The sequence below is a fragment of the Pseudopodoces humilis genome, chromosome 14 (assembly GCF_049639895.1).
Source record: "Pseudopodoces humilis isolate 2021_Gansu_Grassland_sample_001 chromosome 14, ASM4963989v1, whole genome shotgun sequence".
In the NCBI taxonomy this organism is placed as follows: Eukaryota; Metazoa; Chordata; class Aves; order Passeriformes; family Paridae; genus Pseudopodoces; species Pseudopodoces humilis.
In genome coordinates, this window is record NC_142213.1 from 19,189,064 (window position 1) to 19,201,289 (window position 12,226).

The 12,226-nt window shown below is 42.1% G+C and overlaps 1 protein-coding gene across 2 annotated transcripts in view; it reads right to left on the reverse strand.

The window, feature by feature from the left end:
* Positions 1–587: 587 nt before the first annotated feature.
* The window catches only part of CDH5 (cadherin 5), a 28,719-nt gene continuing 17,080 nt past the window's right edge, over positions 588–12,226 (reverse strand). For both annotated transcript variants that reach the window (XM_014261080.2, XM_088062286.1), the window contains exons 3-12: positions 11,174–11,462; positions 10,970–11,086; positions 10,090–10,254; positions 9,509–9,696; positions 7,549–7,802; positions 6,790–6,932; positions 6,116–6,240; positions 4,522–4,630; positions 4,010–4,255; positions 588–3,209 (exon numbers count right to left, since the gene is read on the reverse strand). In XM_014261080.2, the coding sequence (XP_014116555.1) occupies positions 2,716–3,209; positions 4,010–4,255; positions 4,522–4,630; positions 6,116–6,240; positions 6,790–6,932; positions 7,549–7,802; positions 9,509–9,696; positions 10,090–10,254; positions 10,970–11,086; positions 11,174–11,462 (2,130 nt within the window). In that variant the 3' untranslated portion in view covers positions 588–2,715. The remainder of the gene's footprint in view (positions 3,210–4,009; positions 4,256–4,521; positions 4,631–6,115; positions 6,241–6,789; positions 6,933–7,548; positions 7,803–9,508; positions 9,697–10,089; positions 10,255–10,969; positions 11,087–11,173; positions 11,463–12,226) is intronic.

The following is a 12,226-nucleotide window of genomic DNA, read 5'->3' on the forward strand; positions in this document are numbered from 1 at the left end:
CATGTTAGAATTAAGTTCAGATTGGTGTAGAAAGTATTGTTTTAGAAGCAGGTTTTTAGCTGATTGGATGATTTATGAATTTAATCCCCTGTATTGGGGGATCAAAAAAAAACCCCAAAGCATCCAGAGAAGAAGAACAGCAGCACCAACTGCTTTTGTGGCCCAACACAGCAGAATGCCACGCTGAGAAAGCTGCTGCTCAGAATTTGGGACTTTATGCCAAAAGCTTTCACCAAAGACTTTAACTCTCTGAACTCTTTGTCTTTGAGACTGATGCTTTTATACAATAAAAACCTTTCTAGCAACCATTAAGTGCTCATGTCTCTTTGAGACCTGGAAATATCCCTAGAATCCCCATTGAAGCACCGACAGCAGAGGCTCCCACAGGGTCCAACCTTCCCAGTGCACTGCTGGGGCTGCTCTCCACCAATAGCTGTGCAAGGAGAGGGGGAAAACTGCTTTTACAGAAAGTTCTTTGGTGAGCTGGTGCCTAGGCTGGGTTCACTTTGAGTGTTTTTATGGTTGAGATCACTGTGGCACAAAGCCTGATGTTGTCTGCTGAGTGGAACTCAATAATGCACAGAAAATCCAAACTTGAGATTGGCTTTTATGTAATAAAAAACAACATAATACAGTACAGGAATATAAAAAGAAACTGTTCAGTGCAAACATCATATACAATGGAAATGGATACAGTGTTCCTTAAAATAACTTTAAAAAACAGGCTTAAAATCAGCAATTCCAGGTAATATAATCTGGCTGATACCTACCAAAGTACTTGACTTACTGCACTAAATAATTTTATAACTAACTTTACCTGCTGATAGCCAATACCACAGGTACTGACAAAATCCTTAAACTGTAAGTATTATTAGTTAGCATTCTTTATAATACACAAACATATGGAACCCATGTAGCACATACTGCTGGCTGGATTAAGCAAAAGAGAATGAACCCATTCAAAATAAAACCAAGATTGTCACCCCAAAATGTACTTTTTAAAAACAAAGGATGGGATCCAAAGCTGATTTGACCAATGGACAGAATTCTCCTCAGTTTTCCATTAGTTCATATTTGAATATTTGAGTGATTACGTTGTTGATGTTGCATTAGTGTCCAGCCAAGTATTGCATTGGACAACTTTTTACAGCAGTGAGGAGCAGTGTGAAACCATTATTGTGCATTGCTCTTTCCTGTCAAGAAAGCATTTTGGGGGAAGGGAGTATGAATTAGAGATGATGTGAACAAGTAAAAAGCAAATTTGCAAGGTTCCACCATACTGGTTTAAGAAAAAAGAAAAAAAAAAATAAAAAAGATTTAGTATTATTTGGTTAGCTACCAGATTTAAATAATCAAATCAACTAAACTAATACATACAACTCCAGCACAGATCCTGCACAGTGGAGGATCTGTGTAGTAGGGCTTTGTTCCTGTTGGAGGCACAGGACTCTGCACTGCTGGAAGCCAGAGACAGGCCATGGTCCTAAGGGACCTGCTTTTCCCAAAATGTATTTGGCTGGGTCACTTCCAGTGAGGGAAGTTTCATTCTGGTCATTCTGTGGCTCTTCACCAGGTGGGAAATTGCACACAGTCACTTTCCAAGCTCCAAACCTACCTTACATTTGTGGTGCTTTTATGTAGCTGAGTGTGTGGGTGTGTAGCATTCTGGTTTGGGAGTCTACAAAATTTTCCTAGGTGGAAAACACTTTCACAGTACCTGCTTAGTAAAAAAGCACAACAGTTTCACAGTAATGAGGCCCTTCATTTTTTTGTCCCTGAAAAAAATGCTATTGCTTTAATAATGCTGAATAACCCCCCCATTCAACCTCTTTAGAAATCTACAGACCTGTGTTTCCATCTAGAGAGATTTACAGTGTTGGAGTGTTAACATTCCCCTGATCTCCACATTTCCTGCCCTGCAGGATATGTTCCATTGAGTAACACTGAGATCCTATTTACAGAGAGAAAAAACAATTTTGCTGCTAGCTAGAGCAAATTCTAGCATGCCAGAAATGTGCCTGAAATTGTCATCAGGCTGTTAAAAATGACAGATGAAACCAGATTGTGTGTCTAAAAATTCTGTCTAATTTTATCTTGAGTAACTCAGAGATGTAGTAGAAGGCTATAAAGCAAAAATAATAGAATGGAAAGAAGGAAAAAATAATGCTTCTTTTTGAAAGTGATGGAATAATTTCTAATACTAAGTGATAGACCATATGTCCCTCCTCTCCTCTACTGGGTGAACATAAGTGTGGAATATCAATAAAGATGTTGCAAGAGAGGCTGGCAAAGCAGCTGGCTGGAGATCCAGGGGGGTTAAAACACCCTGGTGCCACTGAACTTATCCCAGTGGAGGGTGACCTTGGATGCATGTGGATGGAAAAGGCACAGGAGGAGAGAAATGAGGGAAAAACTGGGGACAAAACCAGGAGAAGTGGGGAAGATGGGGAGAGGAGGTGTGTCCTGGAAGACTTAAGCAGATCAGTGAGCAGGAATTTTGGGGCAAAAACTGAATGTTAGCAAGGACAGTAGTGCTAGGAGAAGTTAATATAGGTGATCTCTGTGTGTCTTTTTAACCCTACTGCAGGTTTTTTCCATGCCTGTTTGAAATCCTACTACGGCTTGAGGGAAGAGCTGTGAGTTCCTCTTTGGCCACTGGCAGTCTTTTGGTGTTTATCTGTAGTGGGAGGGAGAAAATTCATGGCTAGTTTGAGCTTAATACACAAAATCTTCACTTGGTTCTGATCCATACAGCTCAGCTAACATCTTGAACCTGGGTCCCCAGTCATTGAGAAAGTCATAATCAATGTCTGAGTCTGAGGAGCCCGAGCCCAGAGAGCTGAGGGATTCCGCGATGGACTCGGCGCCTTCGTAGCCATAGATGTGCAGGGTGTCGTAGGGCAGCAAATCCCTGTCGTTGTCAGCCTCATCCTTCTTCACCTCAATCATCATCTCCATGCCCCCAGCTCCAGGGGCGATGTTCCCAGGAGGTTTCTGGACCTGTGCGTACGGAGAGGGAGCAGCTTCCGCCTTGAGGCCGTTCTTGCGGACGGAGTTGAGCACGGACACGTCGTAGCTGGTGGTGTCCATCTCACCCCCTCCCTCCTCATCATAGGTGACCAGCTGCTCGTGGATCTCTGCCACGTTCCTCCTGAGCCCGCTCAGATCCTTCTTGTGCCTCTTTCTCAGCAGAATCAGCAACACAATTACTGCAAAGGAAACTTAGATGAGCGTGTGTGAATAGAGAAGTAAGGCACTAAATAAAACAAATTGCATTTAAGATACGTAACATAGTCTGAAGTGTGTTTTTGGTTTTTTTCTGGAGTGTTTTTTTAACATATATTTATTAAAATATAGTTAAAATTTCTATTTAACTGTAGGATTGGTTGAAGGAGTTCAGTCTGGACAGGGATTGTCCACCTGACTCTTGAGCTGGAATCACAAGTACCAATGCATGGTGTCAAAAGGAGATTGAATCAACTACTGCCTTGAACTGGTAAATCTCTTAATGCCAAGAATCAGATGCAACTTATGTGGTACTTGCAAAGCAGGCCAGTTCTCAGGCAAGAAAAATGTATTCAGCCTTCTCTGATTTCGAATGCAGCGAACAGATACTGCTCTGCTGATTTGTTACAAATGTATTAATGTTGATGGTACTGCTTAAAGGGTTTCCAGACTAGCTCTGTTATAGGAATCAGCAACCCTGTTGTTATTGCCCCAGCCCAAATTTCCTGTTTTATAGCTGTGTATGGGGCTGCTACCAGTAAATCAAGTATATTTTACATGTGTGCAGTAGCCTCTCCAGTGATTCAGACTGCCTGGAGGAGTGAGCAGCTTTGCAGCTGAAGCTGTTCTAACAGGCCAGAGAGGAAGAGCACGTGAGATGAATCAAATAGGTACAGCATTTCTGGATTTGTGACCATAGCCACATCTTAGATCTCAGCTAAAGAAAGAACAAAACAATCCTCACGCTGTCATGCAGAGAACATTCCAAATATCAGATACTCACTAATGATTGTGAAGATGCAGATAAAAATTGCCACCAGTGCTTGTATGCTGACGCCAACCTGCTTTGCCCTCTCCTCACAGAAGGTGAAGTTGCCTTTCTCGTTGCACTTGCAGACGCTGATGACCAGAGTGTTTGTGCTGGTGAGGTCAGGGTCGCCGTTGTCTGAGATGAGGACAGGCAGGTAGTGGAATTTGGCAAGTTCCCGATTGAACTGGCCGTATTTGACAGTGATGTTAGCGGTGTTGTCTGCAAGGAGTAAGGACATGCCATTAGGTGATAATCTCTCACACATGACCAGTCACTCAGTGCCTCTTCCCCTTAGACAGTGCCAGCCTTTCCTGAGCCCAGTGAAACTTTGGTTTCATTAAACATATTTTTTTTTCAGTATGTTAAGCCTTTAAAAATAAAGAGTTACATAGCTCAGCTTGACCAACCACAGCCCAGTGCTACAGCTTTTCTTCCCTGAGTCCCACTCTGGGGAGCTGAGGAAGGACATTGCAGGGATACGCTACCATAGTTCTCAATCAGAGAAAAGTTGCTGTCTTCTGTGGCCAGTGAGTATCTGAAGAAACCTCTGGGTGATGTTTCATCCTTGTCAACAGCTGAAATCCTGACAATCACCTGCAAGGATGGAAGAGGTCACAGTTTTCAGCGTACATCGCCTCCAGTGATAAAACATGTGGAGTGTTTCAGCTGGGCTGTGTGTCCTGTGTATCCTTTCAGTAAAGGGCAGGACAGACATCTCAAGATACTCCAAACTTTTTCAGGCAAGCAATTTCTTTGTGGGTCTTCAAAAAGACCAGTGTTGCCTCTTAAAATTTTGTGTTATGAAAGCATGAAAAAAGTCTCATTTTTAAAGACATATGGCTTGTTGAAATGTCTAAGATGGTGTCTTCTAAAGTCCTCAGCCTACTCTGAGGTGTGACTGTCATTCTTGGAATGCCATTGAGACTGCCATGCCTGAAGGACATGCTTGGGTTTTGAAATCTTCAACCTGATGTACGTTAGATATATAAAATATAAAAAAATGTGTCTGATTATGTCCCAAAGGTATTTTAAAAATTAAACTAAAGGTGAAATGAATACCTTGCATGTTCTATCAGAGAGTCCAGGCAATGACAAAGAGTCCTGGCTCCATCTGGGAAAGAGTTAATTTTTTTTTCAGTAGCTGGGAGGGAGCACAGTGGTATTCTTGACCACCTCATGTCATTTCTGGGAGAGGAAAAGAGATTCTCTTGCTGGAGAAGGGGTTCCTTTTGTTTGAGCAGGTGTGGTGGAGGGAGTGGTGGGATAATGCTGAGCCAGAGGGAGCACCTTGGATGGCGTGGCTGCTCTGCACTCTCTAATTCTTCGTGTATATATATATATATATTATTCATTTTTTTGTTATTTATGTTGTTGCTATTAGTGTTCATTTCCTTAGCACATTGCTGTTTCCAGCAAATTGTTCTTATCTCAGCCCATGATCCTTCCCTTTTGTGCCTCCAGTTCTCCTCTCCATTCTGCTGCAGGGGAAAGGTGTGAGGTTTGGAGTTTCAGTGGGAACACTAAACTGGGGAGTATCACCCCTAAACCACTACACAAAGTGTCTTAATTAAACAAATATTACAGTATGGGCTGAGCACTTGTGTCTGTGGCCAAACAGGTAAAACCAAAACACCAACACTGTGCCAAGTGCACAATTTGTGTGTGCAGATCTCTGTACTCTATGGCTACAGAATATTGTTCCATGCAGCAATGTTTCCCTTACTAGTTTGCAATGGTTTCCTTCTCAGTATCACATTCAAGCATTTTTGTGATAGAACTGAATTGCTGATTCTTGCTGTGTAGAGCTTGACTGTCCTTCATGGCTCAACTGTTAATAGACAGATGTGAGAGCCTGGGGGGAGAGGAGCAGTGCAGCCCATGTGTGCAAGCAGATAAAAGTCAGTATTCCAACAGCACAATATCCTTAAGAGATTTTCCTGACCACTGATGTTTTGGAAATCAGTGAAATGATCAGGTGCTTTGGCATGAAAACTGAGACTCACTTTTATTAAAAGACATCTTTCACTTGAGCTGATAAGCAGTAATTCAGGTTTCAGGGAAAAGCTGTCCCTGTCTCACCTTCCCAGGTGCAGCATTTTCACACACTCGGGGTTCCTCAGGAGAAACAAGTTCTGGAGCATTATCATTTACATCATCAACTATGACGTGAACGTGGGCATGTGACTCTCTGTCGGAAAGACGGCCTGGAATGACAGCAAGGAACAGGTCACAGGTCTGGAGTCCCAGTGCTGCCTAAACTCTCCTTCCAACACTTTGTGCCCAATTCTGTGCCTCCCACATCATGAAGCATTTCCAGCCCTGTCATAACATAAACTTTCCCTCTGAGATTTAGATACTTTCCGTGGTTAAATCATCAAGGATCTTTCAGGAATAAAATTACAGTATCTGATGACTTCCTGATTCTTCCCACTGCATGGCAATGGATTGAGCATCATTCTCTGGCACTAAAGCCACATGGACAGATCAGGCCATGTCTATATTGTGAAATACCAAACCAAGCTGGGACTGGCCTTCCCCACTCCCTGGAGCTGAGAAAAGCCAGGGGCCAAATCTTAAAATGATCTATTTGTAGGGACTTGTTTGATTGGGAAGATGATGATGCAAACCTTGAAGCACTGCTTTTATTCCTAGCTCAGTAGGAACAGGCTGTCAGGTTTGCCTTTCCTTTTTGGTAGCCCTGTTGGAAAAATGCTCCTGGATTTCTTTCAAACTGGGAAATGGGTGGCACTTACCATCTTCAAGGATCTCCACAGCTGCCACAGTGATGTTGTATGAGGAGCTGAATTCTCTGTCCAGAGGCTTGGGAAGTTGAATAACTCCATTATTGGATACCCTGACGTAGTCACCACTGGGACTTGCTCTACGCTGAATATATCTGGTTTTTGTTTAAAACAAGATATGTCAATGCAAGGCTGATAACACTGTTTCACTTAATTTCTTCACAGAGGAAGGTCAGAGAGTTCTTATGTGACAAATTACATTAATCTCTTGACCAGGAGGGCTGAGAATATTGCCCTAGAACTATGCAAGCTGTGAGAATGAAATACATCTGTCGGAAGAGTTTCCAGAGTATTGTAGTTTGCTCTTTCAGAAGCCCATTTTCTTCTCTAAGCACATGATTAAGAGACCTCTTACAAGAAAAAATATAACACTAAATTATAAGCATGTAAAAATATCCAGGTTTATATTTTTTTCCCTAAATGTGCAAATGTTTTATCAGTAAGTCCATGTGGTAATTACATAGGTAAATGAAATTTACGTTCAGCTTTTGGTGAGCATATATATCCATATATATCCAGCATATATATCCATATATATCCAGCATATATATGGCTGCAGTGCTGGAAAAATTAAATTGGATTTTCTTTTGTTTTGTTTGGCCTGCAGATTCTAAAGAAATAAGGCCAAAGTCTGGGTTGTTTGTCAAATTCTTGGCACTATTAATGGATTCTGCACTTTTAAATAGGATTGTAAAGCTGGTGTTGTCTTACCTGATTTTCCGTTTAGCTGCATCGGGGTCCTCTGCATGAACTGAACCAAGTGTTTTTACTTCTGCATGATTTTCCCTCACTTTAAATTCATATGGGAGTTTGGAGAAGACAGGAGGCTCATCCACGTCAGTGACTTCGATGGTGACTGTTGAGATGCTCCGGGGGTTGCCAGGTTTGAAATGCCGAAGGTTAACGGTGGGGTCTGTGGCCTCGATGCTGAACTTGTATTCTGATACTGTTTCGAAATCCAGGGGCTAAAAAAAACCGACAGTTACAGATATTCTTCCATTGGTGATGTCTAAGCAAGCTTTTCTCTTTGTGCAGATTTAAATCTGGGCTGTAATTCATGTTTGGCAATGTTACCAAATTCAATCTTGGCTGGACCCATGGGAGAGCATTTCCCAGCTGAACTTCTCTATCATAGTGTGGCTCAAACTGCCTCTGGTGTGGAACAAATTCATCCACTAGTTTAAGTTCAGCAAAATAATTTTCTTTTGGGTTAAATAATTTTCTTTCTATAATGCTGTAACTACCAAAACTTGGTTAGCTCCTGTCTCCCAAAGGCTGGAGAAGAGATTCTCCTCTTGGCGAAGCTTTGTGTTCTGAAGGCACTCAAGGCAGATTGCAAATCTGCACTGGCTGTCAGCTGGGGCATTTAATGATAAATGACATCCTCTTCCCTGTTTTCCCCTTGCCTGAGACTATAAAAGGAGTCACACAATGGGAGGAAGGCCAGGAGCTTGGGCAGTAAGAAATGCTCCTTTCAAGGTTTCCTTTGTTCTGCCACCTGAGATTGTAAAAACACTAAGATTCACAGCAGCTTTGATGACTCTTGTTTTTCTCTTGGAGTAGACATTGCAAAGGGAAGTGATGGGACTTACCCAGCAGCTGACATTTTATCTCACGTTGCCCTGTATTTAAAATTTTGGCATGTGTACGGCCAAAATCACATTGCAAAGTGGGGAGGTGAGCTTTGCCCACTGTGTGTTGGAGGAAGAGCTGGTTCCAAATCCCTCAGGGAGTGTGTGAGGGGTCTGTGACTGCTCCTCCTCTGGGCAGGCACTGCAGTCCCCAGCTCCTGGGGGAAGGGCTGCACCAGGTGAAGGAGAGCTGCTCATACCCACTGGTGACCACAGCCAAGGATTTTACTGCCAGTCTTGAAATCCTTGGCACCGCTTTTCCTGAAAGTTTTCTCTTCCTAATGATATTTCTAGTCCTAGCAGCTGTGGAGAGACATTTGGAAGGGGAAAACACATTTGTGTCTATCTGAGGATTACAGGAGCTGATTTATAGTCCTCTCTCCTCTTTTTTGTTTTAACAGCAAGTCAATGAAATCAATGAAATCTTGGCCTGGCAATGCTCTGCAGCAGTCCCTTGGTACAAATCAAGTGGGTTTGAGAACTCAAAAAAAGCAAAGAACAGACCCTAATAAAGGCTTTGGAGAGTCTCAAAGACTTACAAGACATTAGTGGGGAAGCTCTGAAAACACCCTGAGGAAAGTAAGGGAGCTGTGACTTGGATTGGAGCAAATTCCAAACTGCAAAGAGACTTTTAGAAAATAGGTCAGGTGGACTTGTTCACATTTCCTGCTTTGGTTTCATGTGGGCTGCAGAAGGGAAGGATTCTTTGACTTTGAGTTGGTTCAACTCTTAAATCACTGCATCTTTGAGGCATCCAACCAACTGAAGTTTGAGAGGAACCCAAAGTGTGTAACCTGAATATCTGACACAACCCCCACTGCACTCTGCAGTGATTCTGGGGTTTTTCAGGTCTGGAGGTTGAAAACGACTAGAAATCACCAGATCTTCTTCCAGAGCTTGGAGACCTGGTGTTCAGGATCAGTATATTTCATGCTGACTTTCATGCATTTCTATTTCTTCCTGCTGCTAGTCCTAAACCAAAAAATCGCTTGTTACACATGGAAAACCACAATAATAATCTTTGTTATGGGGAGAAGTACCTTCTTTGGCCTAATGATTCCTTCGTTTGTGTATGGATTTGCTACAATGTCAAAGGTGTCCCTGAACTCTCCTTGGATAAAGCTGTATCTTGTATTTCTGTGCTGTGGTTCATCAATATCTTCTACTTTGACTCTGCCAACTTCTCCTCCTACTGAAATGTTTTCAGGAACTTTGAAGTGAAATGATGCTGTTAAAAAAAAAAAGGAAAAATACATAAGGAGTGTGTACATGGAAGTTAGAACTTAGTTAAAACTGTTCTTACTTGACAGATGCACATAAAAATATTTCATTGAGAATTTAGCACTGTGTATCTCTAAGACATGTGAAAGTAGAAGTAATACCCCAAATTGTCAAGATCTTTAGCAAAGGGAAGAAATGAATACTGATTTTTGTTTTCTGCTCTAGGTGTGCATTGCCCAGGAGAAGTGGCTCTGGCTGAAACACAGAAGAGCTTCTGAACATGTAAAGTCCTTTTGGCCATTTTTAAGGAAAGCTGAATTGTGCTGGACTGTGAGCTAAACTCGCTGTGTTTGTGCCAGCCCCTGGTTTCAGGCTGGTTTGGAGGATGGGTGGCACTCACGGTGTTTGAACACTGGGAAGTTGTCGTTGATGTCAGACAAAGTGATGATCACCGTGGCTGTGCTGGAATCCCCAGAAAAACCCGGAGCATCTTTGGCTTGAACAACAATCTCATACATTGACTTGGTCTCTCTGTCTAAATTAGGCTCTTTTGTATAAATCACACCTGTGAAAGAATAATATTGAATGCAGTTAGATTTTGCAGCACGTCCAACATCTCTTCAATTTTGACAACAAATGTTTATTTTTTATTATCTCCACAAGTTCAGCTTTAAGTACCAATTTTACAGTGGTATTTTTCAGGAAATGTTAGAAATTTTTCTGCATAATGGAAGAGATTCAGAAAAGAGAGCTTTTAGGAGAGTTCATGCAGAATATTCCTTGTAATGGATCATTAACCTCTTTACCTGTGTCCTTTGCTCTAGCACACTAGTGTGGTTACAAGAGATACTGACATTGGTATTAAAACTGGGCAAAATTTAAGCTAGAAAGTTTAGGAAAGCAAATGATTATTCATTACTGAATGATGCTTCAGAATTTGTGTATTCCCTTTTCCTGTTTGGTCACTGGAACAGTACCTATGCCAAACTGAAAACACGAACTCATCTTAGCTCCTGCTCAGTCTTTCCATAAGTGGGAAAAAAATGACCTTTTATCTTCTCATTTTGTTCATGGCAGCTGATATCCTGATTTTATTTGTTCATTTCCACATGCAGACAGTGGCATTGTGGAGTGTGAATGAGAAACCTTTCTAAATCATGTTTAAAATGATATTTTGAATGATTTCTGCTCTTTTCCAGAATGAAAAAGGTTTAAAACTCTGTTTTTTATAAAGGATAGGGTATGGCCAAAGTGTAAGGACATTTGTGTGTCTGACTTACCAGAGTCATCAATGGTGAAATATTCACCTCCTGTGGTGACTTCGTAGGTCACCGTGGCATGACCTGACACTGTGGGGTCATCAGCATCCACAGCTGTCACTTTGGTGACCGAGGTTCCTAGAAAAGGATTTTCAAGGTGAATATTGATATAAATGGTGCTTTTTAACACCAGCCATGAAGGGAGATGAGTGACAGAGGACATACCTACTGGTGACATTTCTGGGACAGACCCATTGAACACCTTCTGTACAAACACGGGGGCATTGTCGTTGATATCATAGACCTTGATGATGAATTTGGAGGGGCGTTCCAGGGACCTGTTGTTTGTTCTGTCAATGATGAGGGCTGTCAGCTCATACTCTGCCTTCTTCTCCCTGTCCAGCCTCTCGAAGGCGTACACGTCCCCACTGGTCTCCTCCACCTTGAAGATGGTGTTGGCATATTCACCCTCGATGATGTACTTGGCGTTGCTGTTCCTTACACTGGATGTGATCTGGAAGGAGAATTCAGAGAGATAAAGGTGGGGTCTGGCAGCTGGCTGCAGCAGCTGCTCCCAGAGGATTCACACAGTCAGGAATTCCTCATCCCACTGGGAACCAGAGCAGCCCTGGGAACTTTTGCTGTCAGTGGGGCAGCACTGAGCAGCATCACAGCAGCAGCTGGGGTTACAGGATGACACTTGCATCCACACTAAAACTTGATTGCTTATACAGAACAAAGCTTTTTTCAAATCATACCTCATATTTACTGAAGGTATAAATTGTTCCTGCAGTCAACACTTACAAAAAATTAACTTCATTATGTCTGAAATAATAAAAGCCACCATTCAGTTTGAGTTTCTCTAGTTTGCAACTTTCTGGACCTACCAGGGTTTTTTGCTCAGTTTCACAGGATTACAGGAGGAAATCTGTGTTCACAGCTCCTGACATTATTCAGAATTAGCCTCTATTCCTTAGTATTTAGTGAATTCCTGCCACAGCTGACAGCTTTCTGGTACTCAGTCACATGCACTCCTTTAATAGGCAGTCTTCAGGCTCATGCTCTGACAGGAAGGTTACATTTCCACCTCATAGATTTTAAAATTTAAGGTTATATGCAGTGCAAAAGGGATGTGATAAGAGGAATGAGCATTAATCAGTTTTAAGATATAGTTTGATCCAATTCCAAATGCTTTTGCACACTGCTTGATGATGCTTTCCTTTCTGTACCCTCACACATACAGGGTCACTGCTAGAAGGTTTAAACTACAATTTTCCA